At 39.4% G+C, this 21,075-nt stretch overlaps 1 protein-coding gene across 1 annotated transcript; it reads left to right on the top strand.

Moving 5' to 3' along the window:
* The first annotated feature begins 215 nt into the window (after nucleotides 1-215).
* On the top strand, nucleotides 216-15,102 carry AIM2 (absent in melanoma 2). Its single transcript, XM_088835018.1, is given in 8 exon segments — nucleotides 216-357; nucleotides 4,645-4,660; nucleotides 10,509-10,551; nucleotides 10,553-10,675; nucleotides 10,677-10,790; nucleotides 10,792-10,821; nucleotides 14,828-14,921; nucleotides 14,924-15,102. Coding segments are annotated over 8 exon segments (696 nt in total). The 3' UTR covers nucleotides 15,058-15,102.
* Nucleotides 15,103-21,075: the final 5,973 nt, after the last annotated feature.

Below are 21,075 nucleotides of genomic sequence, written 5' to 3'. Positions count from 1 at the left end.
AATAATCTACAATGGAAAAGAATCTGAAATATATATATATTTCAATTTGCTGTACACTGGAAACTGACAGGACATTGTAAACTAAATATACTTCAATAATAAGAACAAAAACAAAGAATGCCTGTTCTTCCCTCCCCCTCTTCCCCAAATAAATGAAAAAGAACATCTTGAGAAATGATATTTTAGAAATCAAGAGTGGAAGTTGGCTTTTCATGATGAAATATAATTTGGCCATTGACCTGGGGCGCCCAAGCCAGATGGTACAGCTGCACTGTGGTGGCGCTCTTGAGGGGCAGGTTGTCATCCACCCGTCCATCCCCTTATCCGTTCAGTACATATCTCTTGAGTTCCTAACAGGTAATAGGAACTGTTTTAGGTTCTGGTGATAAAACAGGGAGTTAAAAGCAAATCCAAGTTTTACAGAGATTTTATTCTAATGAGAGAGGTACATCTTTTTCTTGACCACAAATGAATGAATTAATAATCCGAGGTAAGACTTCCAGCTGAAAGGAAACAGCCTTTGGAGAGCATGTGTCAAGGAAGCCTAACAACAGCCCGGGGTTAGAGTGGGAGCTGTCAACTGAGGCTTCTCTTCAGATATTTGTGCTAAACTCTGAAAATGAACAGGAATGAAATGTATCTGCAGTCAGAGGAACCACAATGGTAAAAAGGCCTGTGGCAGGAGTCTGACTTTCTTAAGGGTTTGAAAGACAACGGGGGTGGCTGTGGTACAGAGAATCTCTGAAGGGTGGTATGATGCCTTGTAAGGCCTGTAGAACATGATTAGAATACTTTGTTTCCAGAAAAATCAGAAGTGATGGAACAAAAGGTTTTGAACCATAGAGTGACAATAGAGTTCATTTTAAACTGATTCTTCTAGATATTATTTGGCAAAAAATGAGTAGCCAATTTGACTTTGGGGAGAACAGCTACTGCCATAGGCATGGAAGAGATACTAGTAACTTTGATTTGGAAATGCAGGAAAATATACTGAATTGAAAGAGATTTGAGAAGTATTAAGACTTGGTGATAATTAGAAATGAAATGTTGGTGAATAGGCTTTGTCAGGGAGTATATTTTAGTTTTATCCAAAGAAGTTAAGCTACCAGGTGAAATATATATATACATATACATATGTATATATATATATATATATATGCCTTATACATTAAATATATATGTGTATATATTTATATTAATTTTTACTGTAGTATATAAAAAATAAAGACGGTACACAGATTTAAAACTACAACTCAACAAATTATCAAAATAGTAAATGTAACATGATATACCATCTTGACTGGTAGATTTTATTAGCACTGCTGAAGTCCCTTTTTTGCTCCAAGACACACTTACAAATTGCCATTATCTTGAATTCTAGCAGCAGAGACTAATTGTACCTGTTTTTCAATATAAAAAGAATTTTACAGTTTAATCTATTTTGGGTCTTTTTTCAAATGACATTAGTAGCTTGTAGCAGTTGTTTGTTCATTTTAATTTCTGTACAACATTTCATGTTTTAGTTTTATACGTACAATATATGAGAAAATCTACTGTTGATGGTTATTTGGGGACGTTAAGAATACTGCTGCTATAATCACATGTTCATTACAAATATTATGAACATTATATACATGTCTTTTCATTTATATGTATGCAAACATATGGGCTTCCCTGGTAGCTCCGCTGGTAAGGAATCTGTCTGCAATGCAGGAGACCCCAGTTCGATTCCTGGGTTGGGACGATCTCCTGGAGAAGGGATAGGCTTCCTAGTCCAGTATTCTTGGGCTTCCCTGGTGGCTCAGACAGTAACGAATCTGATTGGAATGTGGGAAACCTGGTCCAGTCCCTGGGTTGGGAATATCCTCTGGAGGAGGGCATGGCAACCCACTCCAGTATTCTTGCCTGGAGATCACCGTGGACAGAGGAGGCTGGCGGGCTACAGTCCTTGGGGATGTAAAGAGTTGGACTCGGTTGAGAGACTAAGCACAGCACAGCATATGCAATCATAGAAGTATATATATATATAATTCTGTATATGTTTGTAAATCTTTCACTTGACTGTATACCTGTGAATGGAATTAAGTTTAGTATATATTGAGTTTCTAGCAAACAGTGCCCAACTATTTTCTGAAGTGATGTAGGAGTTTGAAATTTCTACTTAGATCACAGTTTTTAAAATCTTATTATAAAATATTTGCCACTTTAAATAGTATTTTAATATGAATTTCTCTGGTAACTTCTGAGGTTGAGCACAATTTATATTTATATGGTTACTAGCCATTTGTATATCTTATTTGTCAAGCGACAATTCATTTTTTGCCTACTTATCTTGTGGTGTGTCTACCTTTTAAATACGTGTGTATGAGAGTAATTTATATTCTGGACACCAGTACTTTATTTTGTAGCCATTTGTATATCTTATTTGTCAAGTGACAATTCATTTTTTGCCTACCTATCTTGTGGTGTGTCTACCTTTTAAATACGTGTGTATGAGAGTAATTTATATTCTGGACACCAGTACTTTATTTTGTGTATATATATATATATACACACACACACACATATAAACATAAAATATTAAAAAGTGAATCCCTTGGATTCCATCAATCCATGGAAATCCATCTGTTCTCTCACTTGTGGCTTGCTTTTCACACTCTTAATGGTCCCTTTTGGGGAACTGGATGAAGTGATGCTGTGCTATGTTGTAAACACAGCTATCACAGCTTGCATTGCAACCATGCAGATGCTCATCAGGAGGTGGAAATTCTGTTTCTTAACCTCTGAAACTGTATGTAGGCATGTGATTTGCTTTAGCCAATGGGGAATTAGGAAGCATGAAAGGCGTGAAAACCACTTGTACATTGGAGCTTGCCTTGTCTTATTCTTGGGAACCCTTCTGTCGTCATGTGAAAAAACCTTGCTTACCCCTTAGGTGATGAGGCACCACAAGGGCTGAGGCCCCAGTTATCATAGTCTTCTCAGTCTCTCAGTTGAGGTCTCATATGAGTGTGAGATGTCATACGATCATCGAACTTCTCTGAGCCAATCACGATTGGAGAAACTGGACAATCTACAGAATTATAAGAGATAATAAATGTCTGTTGTTTTAAACCACTAAGTATGGAGTGGTTTATTGTACAGCAAAAAGTAACTGATGCACTCCCAGCCTTTGTGATATTATTCAGCTCAGTTGCTCAATCGTGTCTTGACTGCAGTTCCATGGACTGCAGCGTGCCAGGCTTCCCTATCCATCATCAACTCCAAGAGCTTGCTCAAACTCGTGTCCATCGAGTTGGTGATGCCATCTAACCATCTTATTGTCTGTTGTCCCCTTCTCCTCCTGCCTTCAATCTTTCCCAGCATCAGGGTCTTTTCCAATGAGTCAGTTCTTTGCATCATGTGGCCAAAGTACTGGGGCTTCAGCTTCAACATCAGTCCTTCCAATTACTGCTATTACTATTATTATGTATTTTACCTCTACATGTTATAATCATATACAATGTCATCAATATCATCATCATCAGTGTCCCTGTCCTCATCACTGTTGTGATATTAAACTGTCAATACCCTTCAATATTTACCCAGAGATTTGACTTTTTAAGTGTTCTTCATTATTTCATTAATTTCTTGCTTCTGTGTGATGTTTCTTTCTTATAGTCTGGATAATTCCCTTTGTTATATCCGACAGTAAGTTTCTGATTAATGTATTCTTGTAGATTTTATCTGAAACATTTATATCTGACTTCTGTTTTTGAAAATACTTTATATTGCTTTCTTATTCTTTCAGTACTTCAAGGATGTCCTTATAATAACTTCTAGGATGTAATTTCTATTGAAAAGTCAGCTATTGGGCTTATTACATTTCCTTTTAATGCAATGTGTGCTTTTCTTCTCAGATCTTCTAAGATTTTTCTCTTTGTTTTTGTTTTCATCAGTTTGTCTGTGATGTACTGAGTTGATGCTTTCTTAGCATACTTTCTGCTGATGGTTTACTAAGCTTCTGAAATCTATGCATTGATTCCCATTAAGCTGTTGGAAAACTCTCAGCCGCCATCTCCTCAAATGTCTCTCTGCTCTGTTCTCTTCTGCCTTGGAATTCCGCAGACAGGGCATGTTGAGCACTTTCCACATATTTCTTTATGCTCGCTTCTGCTTTTTCATTCTATTTTTTTCTTTGTTTGATTCTGTTCTTGTGATCCCCACTGGCCAGTTTTCTAGATAATCAATCTTGTCATCTGCTGTATTCAGTCTTCTCTTCAATGCTTCCAATGTGTTTTTAAACACAGGTATTGTATTTTCATCTTTATAACATACATTGGCTGTATGTACAGACATCTTTATAACATACATTGCCATCTTTCATAGATGGTAATTCTTTGTTGAAATGATCTATTGACATTTTCCTCAGTATTATGTGCATCATTTCCTTTCTTTAGTATGACAGTCTTAGTTATTTTAAAACCCATATCTAATTCCCTAATCTTGTCATAGGTGGTTTTGCTTGTATTGCCTTCGTTTTTCTTGATTACGATTCTCTAGGTTCTTGGTTCATCATTTTTTTTTCTTGATGTTTTCTCATACTTTTGAGTACTATTCTTCTAAGTAAAATTTTCTAATTTTTGTATTTATTTTCTGTGACAGGATTTGTTCCTAATAAGTAAGTCCATTATTGTCAAAAGCAGAATGTGTTCATGTGTCATTATATTCCTATACCTCTATATCTGAAGGATTTGCCTACTGCTCCAATGTGCTGATGCAGTTGCAGGATGTCTGTGTGTATGTGTGTGTGTGTGTGTGTGTGTGTGTGTGTGTGTATAATCCCAGGGCAGGTTTTGACTCAAGATAATTTTACTTTATTCCTGGGGGGAAATAATATGTACATTTTCCTCAGATGTCTGTGTTCAGTCTCTTTGGGTTAGTATGTGTTTGTTTACTTTTAACTAGTTGATAAGAAACACAAACAGAAAAAAGGAACAAAGCTAGGGAAAGAGAGAAGTCAAGCTTAAGTGATGCCTGACGCTTCTGCAACTCCCAGAAACAATGTCACGAACGTGCCCCGCCAGCAGTCTGTCCTCACATTAGGTGTGATGGGCCAGTGGAGGAGCCTCAGTCCTTGTCAGAGTGTCCTCCAGTCGCTGCCCTTGTCATGTCCCACACTGGAGTCCTCTGTGCTCTGTCACACAACATGCACGTAAAGAGAACAAGGTATAATATGAACAGTACATCTGGGTAACAAAAAGAGGAACCGCTGCAGATTCTTTGGATTAGACATCTATTGAGCTCCTAATCTCTGCCAGGCTCTGGGCATCTTAACACATTGTTACAGGGTAGATTCTATAAGAAGATAACTCTGAGATAGACAGTGGTTTTCAGGCAATACCTGTGAGAGTGTTCTCAGGATTAGTACTTGTGAAGGAATGATGTAGGAGAAGAGCAAGAATTTCAGTTCCATTGCATCATGACAAAGACCCCAGCTACTCCAGAAGCTGGGAGCTCAGAAGCTGGGAGTGTCTTTCAGAGTTGACATTATTTAGGTGCAGAAAGGAAGATTGTTAAGCACGTGTGCTAAGATGATGTAGCCCTCCTCAGGCAAGAGTGATGACTGGAGAGGGTCTTGGCTTCTGGAATGATTATCTTTCTATAGAGGAGCAGGCTTCGCAGGTGGCTCAATAGTACAGTATTTCTCTCAGTTTACAAGGAGATAAAATTCATATGCAAGTGGTACCTTCCAGTCATCAGTAATGAAAATACACATTATCCAACTATGAGTAAGTGGTATCAAAGAGAAGTCTTTGAGTAGACTTGAGTGAATCTAATTGGCCACCTGATGCGAAGAACTGACTCATTGGAAAAGACCCTGATGCTGGGAAAGATCGAAGGCAGGAGGAGAAGTGGACGACAGAGAATGGGATGGTTGGATAGCAACACTGACTTGAGGAATATGAGTTTGAGTAAGCTCTGGGAATTGGTGATGGACAAGGAAGCCTCGCGTGCTGCAGTCCATGGGGTTGCAAAGATTTGGACCGACTGAGTAATTGAACTGACTGAGTGAATCTAACGTTTTCCTGAATTGGTTCAAATAGTCTGTGTCACTGTCCATCAGTGTCCTCTAGTGAGTAGACATGTCCTGCACTCCAGGTCCTAGTAGAGATCCCATTTAGAAGCGCCTACAGTTTTCCTTGTATGCATCATTTTTTTCCCTCTACTTTCCTTTGACTCTAGACAGCAAGTTCCTTTTCAAAAGCAGCATTTGCTTCTAAAACAACCCACCTCCTCATATCTTATCTCAGTTAATTTGGAGAACAACAAAGAAAAAATTAGTATTAATCTCATCACCTGGAGAAAACCTAGTTGATATTGGTAACTATTTAATGTGTTTGTATGTGTGACTTGTTTACCCAATAAGTAAAACATTGTATATTCTGTTTAGGGCCTTTACCTTTTTTGAGTTAATTATAACAGTTGACTTCACTATTCCTCTAAGGCAGTTTTAATATTTTATATAGTGTTCTTTGTTTGACTATAACACATCTTACTTAATTACATCCCTATCCATTTGAATGCAGAGTTCCAAAGAATAGCAAGGAGGATAAGAAAGCCTTCTTAAATGAACAATGCAAAGAAATATAGGAAAACAATAGAATGGGAATGACTAGAGATTTCTTCAAGAAAATTAGAGTACTAGGGGAACACTTCATTCAAAGATGGGCTCAATGAAGGACAGGAACAGTAAGGACCTAAAAGAAGCAGAAGTTATTAAGAAAAATAGTAAGAATATGCAGAAGAACTGTAAAGAAAAAAATGGTCTTAATGATCCAGATAACCACAATGGTGTGATCACTCACCTAGAGTCAGACATCCTGGAGTGTTATGTCAAGTAGGCCTTAGGAAGCATTACTATCAACAAAGTTAATATAGGTGATGGAATTCCAGCTGAGCCATTTCAAGTCCTAAAATATGATGCTATTAAAGTGCTGCACTCAGTATGGCAGCAAATTTGGAAAACTCAACAGTGGCAACAGGACTGGAAAAGGTCAGTTTTCATTTCAATCCCAAAGAAGGGCAATGTCAAAGAATGTTCGAACTACCACACAATTGAACTCATTTCACAAGCTAGCAAGGTAATGCTCAAAATCTTTGAAGCTAGGCTACAACAGTACATGAACTGAGAGCTTCCAGATGTACAAGCTAGATTTAGAAAATGCAAAGGAACCAAGAAATCAAATTGCCAACATCATTTGGATCATAGAAGAAGCAAGAGAATTCCAGAAAAGCACCTCTTCATTGACTACGCTAAAGCCTTTGACTGTGCGGATCACAGCAAACTGAAAAATTCTGAAAGAGGGAGGAATACCAGACTGCCTTACCTTCTTTCTGAGAAACCTATATACAAGTCAAGAAGCAACAGTTAGAATCAGACAAAAACAATGGACTGATTCAAAATTGGGAAAGGAGAACATCGAGGCTGTATATTGTCACTCTATTATTTAACTTATATGCAGAGTAAATCATTCAAAATTCTGGGCTGTATGACTCACAGCTGGAATCAGGACTGCTGGGAGAAATATCAATAACCTCGGATATGCAGATGATACCAGTTTAATGGTAGAAAATAAGGAGGAATTAAACAGCCTCTTAATGAAACTGAAAAAGGAGCATGAAAAAGCTGGTTTAAATACTCAGCACTCAAAAAACTAAAATCATGGCATCTGGTCCCATCACTTCATTCCAGATAGATGGGGAAACAATGGAAACAGCGACAGATTTTATTTTCTTAAGCTCCAAAATCACTATGGAAAATGACTGCAGCCATGCAATTAAAAGATGCTTGCTCCTTGGAAGAAAGGCTATGATAAACCTGGACAGCATATTAAAAAGCAGAGACATCACTTTGCAAATAAAGGTCCATATAGTGAAAGCTATGGTTTTCCCAGTAGTCATGTATGGATGTGACAGTTGGACCATAAAGAGGCTGAGCGTTGAAGAATTGATGCTTTTGAACTGTGGTGTTGGAGAAGACTCTTGAGACTCCCTTGGACAGAGAGATCCAACCAGTCCATTCTAAAGGAAATCAGTTCTGAATATTCATTGGAAGGACTGATGCTAAAGCTGAAGCTCAAACACTTTGCCCACATGATGTGAAGAACTGACTCATTAGAAAAGACCCTGATGTTGGGAAAGATTGCGGGCAGGAGAAGGGAACAACCGAGGATGAGACTGTGGGATGGCATCGATTCATTCAATGGACATGAGTTAGAGCAACCTGCAGGAGATAGTGAAGGACAGGGAAGCCTGGTGTGCTACAGTCCATGGGGGTCACAAAGAGTCAGACATGACTGAGTGACTAAACAACAGCAAGAAATTATTTCAATTTGTGTAAGTATAAATAGCAAGATGTAATGCTTTTCTATAAACCTTAGTGGGTAGCTTGTTATTTTTAAGGGTAAATTTATAAACATACAATTGAGTCTTCTTTTTAATTCTCCCTATAACTCACTTGTAGAGTCTCTGACTTAGGTCATTCCGTTTGCTCACATTTAGCTTAATTTCTCATTTTATCAAGCAGAGGAGTGTTTTTAAAAATTTTGGAAGATTGTTCAGATAATTAAGCTCCCTCACTTATCTACCATTCAGTTTAGTTCAATTGCTCAGTTGGGTCTGACTCTTTATGACCCCATGGCCTGCAGCATGCCAGGCTTGCCTGTCCACCACCAACTCCCAGAACTTTTTCAAGCTCATGTCCATTGAGTCAGTGATGCCATCCAATCATCTCATCCTGTTGTCCCCTTCTCCTCCTGCCTTCAATCTTTCCCAGCATCAGGGTCTTTTCCAATGAGTCAGTTCTTCACATTAGGTGGCCAAAGTTTTGGAGTTTCAGCTTCAACATCAGTCCTTCTAATGAACACCCAGACCTGATTTCCTTTGTTGCCCCAGGGAATCTCAAGAGATTTTTCCAACACCAACTTGATTCTAGCTTGTGCTTCATTCAGTCCAGCATTTCACATGATGTATTCTGCACATAAGTTAAATAAGCAAGGTGACAATATGCAGTCTTGATGTACTCCTTCCCAATTTGAAACCAGTTCATTGTTCCATGTCCAGTTCTAACTGTTGCATCTTGACCTGCATACAGATTTCTCAGAAGGCAGAAGGTGGTCTGGTGTTCCCATCTCTTTCAGAATTTTCCACAGTTTGTTGAGATCCACACAGTCAAAGGCTTTGGCATAGTCAATGAAGCAGAAGAAGATGTTTTTCTGGAACCCTCTTGCTTTTTTGATGATCCAACGGATGTTGGCAATTTGACCTCTGGTTCCTCTGCCTTTTCTAAATGCAGCTTGAACATCTGGAAGTTCTTCGTTCACGTACAGTTGAAACCTAGCTTGGAGAATTTTGAGCATTACTTTGCTAGTGTGTGAGATGAGTGCAATCATGTGGTAGTATGAACATTCTTTGGCATTGCCTTTTTTGGGGATTAGAATGAAAACTGACCTTTTCCAGTCCTGTGGCCACTGCCGAGTTTTCCAAATTTTCTGGCATTTGACTGCAGCTCTTTAACAGCATCATCTTTTAGGACTGAAATGACTCAGCTGGAATTCCATCACCTCCATTAGCTTTGTTCATAGTGATGCTTCCTAAGGCCCACTTGACTTCGCACTCCAGGATATCTGGCTCTAGATGAGTGATCACACCATCATGATTATCTGGGTTAATAAGACCTTTTTGGTATAGTTTTTCTGTGTATTCCTGCCACCTCTTCTTAATATCTTCTGTTTCTGTTAGGTCCATACCATTTCTGTCCTTTATTTTGCCCATCTTTGAACGAAATATTCCTTTGGTATCTCTATTTTTCTTGAGATCTGTAGTCACTCCCATTCTATAGTTTCTTATATTTCTTTGATTGATTACTTAGGAAGGCTTTTTATCTCTCCTTGCTCTTCTTTGGAACTCTGCATTAAGATGGGTATATCTTTCCTTTTCTCCTTTGCCTTTTTCTTCTCTACCAGAGTAAAATGAATATTCAGGACAATATTTGGCGGAGGATTGAGAACATCTTGTGCTCTAATGGAGTCAGAAGAAGAAGATAGGATGAGAGTCACTTTTTTGCCTTAATTTGCAGCGTCTCAGAGGTCTGATGTGTTCTTTCAATATAGTAGAAAAACAAGGATGCAGATCAGAGAGTCTGCCTGCAAAGGGGATTACACTATCTCTTCTGAACACAGGACCTGAAATCTTCCCTAAATAGGCTCTGGTCAGTCTAGATCTCATATCTCTTTCTAACTTCTCTGTCTCTTCCTTTGATTCCACCTGTCTCTGGCTGGCTTTCTGAGGTTTATCATAAAGAGTGAAGGAAAGTCTCCTTAATTGTATATTTTTTTACTCAATCTAATATCTTTCTTCTGTTGCCTTCAGCCTTAGCAGAAATAGATTGTGGCCCATCAAGAATTCATCAGGCAAGGGTGTTTCAGAAGAGCCCTGTGATAGTCATGGTACTGGAAGCAATGAAGGCCCGAGAAAGGGAAGCAGGAGATGTGACATGCTGCAGTATTTGTTTACTGAGAGTTAATTCTTTTTTGTAAAAGTTAATAAGAAGCTCAAGGGTAAATTCACTCCAAGCAAAATAATTATGATATCAAAATATTATTGGTACAGTTGTTTCCTGGAAGTGATGCTGAATTTCCCTGGTGTGTGACACTGAATTTGACCAGATCAGTGTCTCAAAGTATATTATCAGAAAAGATGGTGATACCCAAAAGATCAACAAACTTCAACTGCAGTCCCATAGAACAACTTGTGAATGGGCTGTTTGTAGTCTAGGTAGTTTTCTATAGATAATCTAAAATTGATTAGTAAGAATAACTTATTCTCAGCTATGAGCTTGGAGAGATTTTAGAAATTATTCATTTAAAATATTTTCAAATAGAAAAAGTAAACAAATGAAACCCCAAAGCTAAAAGAGCTGTAGAGTGAATGTACTGAAGCGGAAATACAGTAGAAGTGTTTTTATTTTCAAGAAGATGTCTTAATCCTGTTTCAAATTTCTTTTCTTTTTGTAGCTTCTGAAAAAGCACTTGCCTGAGCGCTAATTTGCTTCAGTCGTGTCTGACTCTTTGTGACCCCATGGACTGTAGCCCACCAGGCTCTTCTGTCCAAGGGATTCTCCAGGCAAGAATACTGGAGTGGGTTGCCATACCCTCCTCCAGGGAATCTTCCTGACCTAGGGATCGACCACACCTCTTATGTCTCCTGCATTGGCAGGTGGGTTCTTTATCACTAGCACCACCTGGGAAGCTCTCCAAAGTACTTCATACATAAATAATGTTTGCCTTTTAGGTAATTTCATATTTATATGTATGGTATGTATTCTAAATGAATATTGTTATAAATATAGAATTACTGTAGTTGGTGATAAATTGATTTGAAAGTAAGGCTAGATTAAGGAATATGAATAGAAGAATAAAACAAATGACAGAGTTAGTATGAGGGGACTTATTAGAAGTGAGAAATAATAATATATTTTGACTCTGAGCCTCAGGGAACTAGTCTTGTGTGACTGCTTCTGGTTGAGGCTAACACCAAAAGCCCCAAGAGAGAACCTCAGTTCAGTTTAGTTCAGTCACTCAGTCATGTCCGGCTCTTTGGAACCCCATGAATCTCAGCATGCCAGGCCTCCCTGTCCATCACCAATTCCCGGAGTTCAGTCCCCAATCCTTCCCAGCATCAGAGTCTTTTCCAGCATGAGGTGGCTAAAGTATTGGAGTTTCAGCTTCAGCATCAGTCCTTCCAATGAACATCCAGGATTGATCTCCTTTAGAAAGGACTGGTTGGATCTCCTTGCAGTCCAAGGGACTCTCAAGAGTCTTCTCCAGCACCACAGTTCAAAAGCATCAATTCTTTGGCGATCAGCTTTCTTCACAGTCCAACTCTCACATCCATACATGACCACTGGAAACACCATAGTCTTGACTAGACAGACCTTTGTTTGCAAAGTAATGTCTCTGCTTTTTAATATACTATCTTCCTTCCAAGGAGTAAGCGTCTTTTAATTTCATGGCTGCAATCAGCATCCGCAGTGATTTTGGAGCCCCCCAAAATAAAGTCTGACACTGTTTCCACTGTTTCCCCATCTATTTCCTATGAACTGATGGGACCAGATGCCATGATCTTAGTTTTCTGAATGTTGAGCTTCAAGCCAACCTTTTCACTCTCCTCTTTCACTTTAATCTGCTGACTTTGATTCCAGGAGCTTACGGCTAAGCATTACTGCCTTGGATTTAGTGAAGAGGAACTGATAGTGAGAATCTGTCCTCCTGAAAGAGTCAAGCTAAAATTAATCTTAGATAAGAAGGCCATGGTCTTTACTCTTGTTTTGAGCTTTCAATTTGGCCAACCATACACCTATGTATTTATTGAAGTCATTAAATTAAGCTTAAAATCCTGTCAACCTCTGCTCACTTTTTACTTGGACTTGACTGTGAATGATTTCTTGTCCTTTATTCCTGTAAGGGAAGAGAAATTTTCTCTTCTTTCTTTCTAGATTTTTGGTTGCTCTAATAATTCACTTGACATAAAAAAGGTTAACAAATGAAAAAAATGTAATTCTGTATATATGGGAGCCCCCTAAAAAACATGACACTCAAAGACAGCCAGGCAGTTGAAGCTTATACACCATCCTGGGCTAAGGAGAAGGGGGTAGGGATCTGGGGCTTCAAAGGGGAGGAAGACAATTCATAAGAAGAAGACAAGCGTAGATGTTTAGGAAACAGATGTTTGACTTGCCATGCAGATAAAGATAAACCTTTCTGGAGAGGGTGAGATGATTTGAGAGAATAGCATTCAGTTCAGTTCAGTTCAGTTGCTCAGTCATGTCCGAATCTTTGCGATCCCATGAATCACAGCAAAACAGGCCTCCCTGTCCATCACCAACTTCCGGAGTTCACTCAAACTCATGTCCATCGAGCTGGTGATGCCATACAGCCATCTCATTCTCTGTTGTCCCCGTCTCCTCCTGCCCCCAATCCTTCCTGGCATCAGAGTCTTTTCCAGTGAGTCAACTCATTGCATGAGGTGGCCAAAGTATTGGAGTTTCAGCTTTAGCATCAGTCCTTCCAATGAACACCCAGGATTGATCTCCTTTAGAATGGACTGGTTGGATCTCCTTGCAGTCCAAGAGACTCTCAAGAGTCTTCTCCAACACCACAGTTCAAAAGCATCAATTCTTTGGCGATCAGCTTTCTTCACAGTCGAACTCTCACATCCATACATGACCACTGGAAAAACCATAATCTTGACTAGCCAGACCTTGGTTGGCAAAATAATGTCTCTGCTTTTTAATATACTATCTAGGTTGGTCGTAACTTTCCTTCCAAGGAGTAAGCGTCTTTTAATCTCCTGGCTGCAGTCAGCATCCTCAGTGATTTTGGAGCCCCCAAAAATAAAGTCTGACACTGTTTCCACTGTTTCCCCATCTATTTCCCATGAAGTGATGGGACCAGATGCCATGATCTTTGTTTTCTGAATGTTGAGCTTCAAGCCGACCTTTTCACTCTCCTCTTTCACTTTCATCAAGAGGCTTTTTAGTTCCTCTTCACTTTCTGCCATAAGGGTGGTATCATCTGCATATCTGAGATTATTGATATTTCTCCCAGCAATCTTGATTCCAGCTTGTGCTTCTTCCAGCCCAGCGTTCCTCATGATGTACTCTGCATATAAGTTCAATAAGCAGGGTGACAATATACAACCTTGACGTACTCCTTTTCCTATTTGGAACCAGTCTGTTGTTCCATGTCCAGTTCTAACTGTTGCTTCCTGACCTGCATACAGGTTTCTCAAGAAGCAGGTCAGGTGGTCTGGTATTCCCATCTCTTTCAGAATGTTCCACAGTTTATTGTGATCCACACAGTCCAAGGCTTTGGCATAGTCAATGAAGCAGAAATAGATGTTTTTCTGGAACTCTCTTTCTTTCTCCATGAGAATAGCATTGAAACATACAAATTACCATACATAAAACAGAAAACAAGCAAGAGTTTGATGTATGACACAGGGAACTAAAACCAGGGCTCTGTGACAACCTGGAAGGATTTGGGTGGGGAGGGAGCTGGGCAAGGTGGGGGGCAGTCCAGGAGGAAGGAGACGCATGTATACCTGTGAACTATTCTTGTTGATGTTTGACAAAAACCATCACAATATTGTAATTATCCTCCAATTAAAATAAATATATTTAAAACGATAAACCTTTCTGATATAAATGTTTATATTTGGTAATAGCTCGCTTTCTGGCACATGTCCCCTACCTAAATATTTTTTGGTATTTTAAGGAGAGGTAGAAAAGATTTTTGTGAGTCTGCTAAGTCTCAGTAAACTTCAGCTCAAAGTACACAGGTCAAAGTGAAATATTTGGGGGTGACTTATTCTGCTTGTCATCACTCCTATCACTTAATTTGACTTTTTGCGATTTTGTCTCATTTGCTCTCATCTTTCCTAGATTTGTTGCTTTAAGTGGTTGTCCTCCAACTCTGGGATATATTTCCCCTGTCTATTCTGAATACTGGACCTACTACTGTTTCACAGGGTCAACCTACCCTTCTAAGGGAAGGGAGTTTGGGACTGGAAAGATGCATAAAAGAGGCAGTAGGATTTAAGTAAAAACTGTCTTCTCTATCTGAATTTACTAACATCTATTAACTACATATCTGCCAGTTTCAAGCCTGTATTTTTTTTTGCCTTATATCTCTTTCTGGAGTCTGTTGCTGACTTCTGATGTCTGGTTGATGTGTCATTCCTTAATCATATTACCAAAAGTTTGGTGTTGGTTTTATCTTTGCAGAAAGCAGAACAGAAGAATCATATATTATGTGACATAAATGACAGCACAGGAAGGACAGAAGTATTGATGCTTGGAAAAGAGAACAAAATCCAGTGCAGGAAGGGAATAAACTTCAAGTTACATTCTTAGAGCTATCAAAGACTGGAGAAAAACTACACCTGAAATCTAGAGCTCATAGTTTCACTAAGGTGGGAACTTCATGGAGGAAAATCAACTCTCCAAAGGGGTAGTGATTTGTGTTTGTTTTCAGCAAAATGGACAGGTGCTGTTGAATGGAAGACCCTGATATTGAGTACACCTATAGCTCAGAGAACTTAGGAGTTCCTTGTTAGAAAATACACACCCTAGACACACAGTTAAGAAGACATGGGCTTCATAAAGTTGAGACACATGCTGCGGTACCCATCAGTTCAGTTCAGTTCAGTTCAGTCACTCAGTCGTGTCCGACTCTCTGCGACCCCATGAATCACAGCACGCCAGGCCTCCCTATCCATCACCAACTCCCGGAGTTCACTCAAACTCATGTCCACAGAGTCGGTGATGCCATCCAACCATCTCATTCTCGTTCGTCCCCTTCTCCTGCCTCCCCCAAACTTTCCCAGCATTAGAGTCTTTTCCAGTGAGTCAACTCATCGCATGAGGTGGCCAAAGTATTGCAGTTTCAGCTTTGGCATCAGTCCTTCCAATGAACACACAGGATCGATCTCCCTTAGAATGGACTGGTTGGATCTCCTTGCAGTACACGGGACACTCAAGAGTCTTCTCCAACACCACAGTTCAAAAGCATCAATTCTTTGGCGATCAGCTTTCTTCACAGTCCAACTCTCACATCCATACATGACCATGGGAAAAACCATAGCCTTGACTAGTCGGACCTTGGTTGGCAAAGTAATGTCTCTGCTTTTTAATATACTATCTAGGTTGGTCGTAACTTTCCTTCCAAGGAGTAAGCGTCTTTTAATTTCCTGGCTGCAATCAGCATCTGCAGTGATTTTGGAGCCCCCAAAAATAAAGTCTGACACTGTTTCCACTGTTTTTCCATCTATTTCCCATGAAGTGATGGGACCAGATGCCATGATCTTCGTTTTCTGAATGTTGAGCTTCAAGACAACCTTTTCACTCTCCTCTTTCACTTTCATCAAGAGGCTTTTGAGTTCCTCTTCCCTTTCTGCCATAAGGGTAGTGTCATCTGCATATCTGAGGTTATTGATATTTCTCCCAGCAATCTTGATTCCAGCTTGTGCTTCTTCCAGCCCAGCGTTCCTCATGATGTACCCTGCATATAAGTTAAATAAGCAAGGTGACAATATACAGCTTTAACGTACTCCTTTTCCTATTTGGAACCAGTTGGTTGTTCCATGTCCAGTTCTGACTTGCTTCCTGACCTGCATACAGGTTTCTCAAGAGGCAGGTCAGGTGGTCTGGTATTTCCATCTCTTTCAGAATGTTCCACAGTTTATTGTGATCCACACAGTCAAAGGCTTTGGCATAGTCAATGAAGCAGAAATAGATGTTTTTCTGGAGCTCTCTTGCTTTCTCCATGATCCAGCAGATGTTGGCAATTTGATCTCTGGTGCCTCTGCCTTTTCTAAAACCTGCTTGAACATCTGGGAGTTCATGGTTCACATATTGCTGAGGCCTGGCTTGGAGAATTTTGAGCATGACTTTACCAGCGTGTGAGATGAGTGCAATTGTGCGGTAGTTTGAGCATTCTTTGGCATTGTCTTTCTTTGGGATTGGAATGAATACTGACCTTTTCCAGTCCTGTGGCCACTGCTGAGTTTTCCAAATTTGCTGGCATATTGAGTGCAGCACTTTCACAGCACCATCTTTCAAGATTTGAAATAGCTCAACTGAAATTCCATCACCACCACTAGCTTTGTTCGTAGTGATGCTTTCTAAGGCCCACTTGACTTCACATTCCAAGATGTCTGGCTCTAGGTCAGTGATCATGTTATCGTGACTATCTTGCTCGTGAAGATCTTTTTTGTACAGTTCTTCTGTGTATTCTTGCCACCTCTTCTTAATATCTTCTGCTTCTGTTAGGTCCATACCATTTCTGTCCTTTATCGAGCCCATCTTTGCATGAAATGTTCCCTTGGAATCTCTAAGTTTCTTGAAGAGATCTCTTGTTTTTCATATTCTGTTGTTTTCCTCTATTTCTTTGCATTGATCACTGAGGAAGGTTTTCTTATCTCTCCTTGCTATTCTTTGGAACTTTGCATTCAGATGCTTATATATTTCCTTTTCTCCTTTGCTTTTCGTTTCTCTTCTTTTCACAGCTAATTGTAAGGCCTCCTCAGACAGCCATTTTGCTTTTTTGCGTTTCTTTTCCATGGGGATGGTCTTGGTCCCTGTCTCCTGTACAATGTCACGAACCTCCGTCCAGAGTTCATCAGGCACTCTATCTATCAGATCTAGTCCCTTAAATCTATTCCTCACTTCCACTGTATAATCATAAGGGATTTGATTTAGGTCATCCCTGAATGGTCTCGTGGTTTTCCCTACTTTCTTCAATTTAAGTCTGAATTTGGCAATAAGGAGTTCATGATCTGAGCCACAGTCAGCTCCTGGTCTTGTTTTTGCTAACTGTATAGAGCTTCTCCATCTTTGGCTGCAAAGAATATAATCAATCTGATTTCGGTGTTGACCATCTGGTGATGTCCATGTGTAGAGTCTTCTCTTGTGTTGTTGGAAGAGGGTGTTTGCTATGACCAGTGGGTTCCCATACAGCCCTACAAACAGTTCGTTGGTAACATTGTAAGTCTAATGTAGATGGTTTCCTCAAAGTTAGCAAATTCTTCTGAAAGGCATATTTACAAGCAGACACAGACCAGTTATATCTTGAAGACATGGTATATTGAGGACATTTCTCAGAGTCAGTTTGGCCATCCTTGCATCCTGAATAGTCCACGAAAATTGAGTCAAGATAAACCTGGAGGTCTGGAATCACTGATGACAGACATCCATGTTTACTGATATGGCAGGAAATACTTCATTTCTCAATACCTTTAAAACATGAAAATGCAAACCATAGATTGAGACATAATATTTGCTAACCACATAGCTAGTAAATATTCTGTACCCAGAATTTATAAAGAATTCTCAGAACTCAGTATTATGAGCAAAAACAACTGAGTTTTTAAGATAGGCAAAAAAAAAAAAAAAAGCACATAAAAAGATGCTCAACCTGATTTATCTTTGATACTGCTACTGCTGCTAAGTCACTTCAGTCGTGTCTGACTCTGTGTGACCCCATAGACGGCAGCCCACCAGGCTCCGCCGTCCCTGGGATTCTCCAGGCAAGAACACTGGAGTGGGTTGCCATTTCCTTCTCCAATGCATCAAAGTGGAAAGTGAAGGTGCTCAGTCGTGTCTGACTAGTAGCAACCCCATGGACTGCAGCCCACCAGGCTCCTCCATCCATGGGATTTTCCAGGCAAGAGTACTGGAGTGGGTTGCCATTGCCTTGCTGCTGCTGCTGCTGCTAAGTCGCTTCAGTCGTGTCCAACTCTGTGCGACCCCATAGACGGCAGCCCACCAGGCTCCCCCGTCCCTGGGATTCTCCAGGCAAGAACACTGGAGTGGGTTGCCATCGCCTTCTCCTGCCATTGTCTTGCTGCTGCTGCTGCGGGGAATGCAAATTAAAACTACAGTGAGATACCACTATGCACCAGTTAGAACGACAAAAATTTAAAAAGACTGACCATATCAACGGTTAGTGAGGATGAAGAGGAATTAGAATTCTCATACAATGGTGGAATGTTAAATGGTACACTTCCTTGTAAAAGAGTTAGACTTTTTTAAAATTAACATGCACCTACAATCCTAAACTCTGAGGAGGATACAGAGCAACTGAAATTCTCACAGATTGCTCTGGGGAATGAAGATTGCTATAGTCACTTTAGAAAACTGTTTGGCAACCTCTTATGTATTTGAAATACTTTTGCCATATGACCAACAATCTCACTCCAAGGGTTTCACTCATTGAAATGATATCACAGGTTACCAGACAAAAATCTGCATGTGAATATTTGCAGCAATTTTATTTGTAACTATGCAAAAGTGTCAACAATCCAATTGTTTCTCACTTGGGGGATGGATAAACAAATGTTAGTGGGTCCACACGTTGAATTCTACACAGCAATAAAAAGGAATAAACCAATATGTACAACTTATAGATGAATCCTGAGCTAACTATATTAAATGAAAGCAACCATATTCAAAATGCTATATATATTTTAATTTCCATTTTAGGAAATTATGGAAATGAGTAAAGTTTATTAAAGCTTTCTTATTAAAAAAAAACTGTTAGTGGTTGCCAGGAACTTGGATTGAAGGAAGCACTGACAATAAAGTAGCTTGGAGGAAATTCTTGTTATGAAAGAAATGTTCTAATCATTAGAAATATGATCTTACCTTCTGTCCCACACTTTTTTTATGAAAGAAAAACAGTATCAACCTTCTAGAGCTAGTATAAAATTAAGTGATATGAAATAATTGCAAAATATCAGGTATCAAGTATATGATCAATAAATGCACTGTAAGGAAGATACATTTAATGTCCTATAACTAACCATTATGGAAAAGAATACAAACATAGAACATTAAACTGTACAGCTGAATCAGTTTACTGTGTAGCAGAAACTAACCGATTGTAAATCAACTGTACTTCAATAAAGTAAAAATTAAAAAGCGCATTATCAGTTTCAGTGTTAGATATCCGCTTTCTGTCACTGTATTTCAAAGTAAATTCTTCAGTGTTTGCCTAATGCAAATCTTTTCCTGGAGCAGCTTCCTCATAGGATCCACACACTGAGGACCAGAAAGCATAGCTGGAAAGCTACTGACCTATTGTACCTGTATAAGTAAGTGGAAACAGTTATTTCACATTGGACAGGGCTAGACTTACTTCAAACATATAGTACTGACTTCATGTAAAACTTCAGAAGCTGTCTTATTTAGTTCCTAAATTACCTAATTATGGCCCTTCCACAAGTCCAATTCTAAACTGTACACACTGCTATATTTAAAATAGGTAACCAGCAAGGACCTACTGTACAGCACATGGAACTCTGCTCAGTGTTATGTAACAGCCTGAATGGGGAGGTGAGGGGGGACGTTGGGGAAGAATGGACACATGTGTGTGTATGGCTGAGTTCCCTTTGCTATTCACCTGAAAGTATCGCAGCATTGTTAATTGCCTATACCCCAACACAAAATTTAAAGTTTTAAATAGATAAATAAAAATATCATTGTTTTGGACTGAAGCAATCCACCCTAGGACAGGGGTTGGCAATTGAAGAACAGACTGGATTGCAGCTGGTGTGCAGAACCCCCTTGGGTTTCTCTGAGGAGAGCACATCTTAGTCAGTCTGTTCATGCTTGACCTGAGTTATATCCTGTAAAGACCATACTCAAAATATAAATCCAAATAGTGCTTGGGACTTAGTGTCCTTCTCTGATTTTCAGGCCACAGAGTGTTTTTAAGTAACAGACCAATGAATTAGACTTCTAAGGAGGCATGCCTTTAGGGAAAAACATGATGTCTATTATTTTTCCAAATTATAAAAGTTATAGATGCAAAATTAGGCATTGAGAAAAAAATAAAATGAAAAGCACCATAAAATCCCAATCCTAGGAATTACTAGGTAGTTGAATGTTGCTGTATTGCGTATGTAGGTATGTATATGCTAAGTCACTTTCGTCATGTACAAGCCATATGTCAGCCACGTATAAAGCTACCAGGAAGGTTAAAAGACAAAAGTAGTAAAATCATCTATACCTACAATAAGTTGTTAGGGGATACACAAAAGTATGTGAAATATGATGGCAAACCTCTTCATGGATCATTGCCTTGTCACGGTGAGAGGGGCTTGCGTAACTCAGTGAAGCTACGAGCCATGCCATGGCGGGTCCCTCAAGATGGATAGGTCCAGATGTACAAGCTGGGTTTAGAACAAGAAGAGGAACTTGTATAAATTAGTTTTAGAAAAGCTAGAGGAAGCAGAAATCAAATTGCCAACATTTCCTGGATCATAGATAAAGCAAGGGAATTCCAGAAAATAGCTATTTCTGCTTCATTTGTTACATGAAAGCCTTTGAATGTGTGGGTCACAACAAACTATGGAAAATTCTTAAACAGATGAAAATACCAGACCATCTTACCTATCTCCTGAGAAACCTGTATGCATGTTAAGAAGCAATCATTAGAACCATACATGGAACAACTGACTGGTCCGAAATTA

The sequence above is a fragment of the Moschus berezovskii genome, chromosome 4 (assembly GCF_049115385.1).
Source record: "Moschus berezovskii isolate FMDL1 chromosome 4, NW_MosBer_1.0, whole genome shotgun sequence".
Lineage (NCBI taxonomy): Eukaryota > Metazoa > Chordata > Mammalia > Artiodactyla > Moschidae > Moschus > Moschus berezovskii.
The sequence above is the reverse complement of the archived record's forward strand: the minus strand, read 5'-3'. Positions and strand labels throughout refer to the sequence as shown.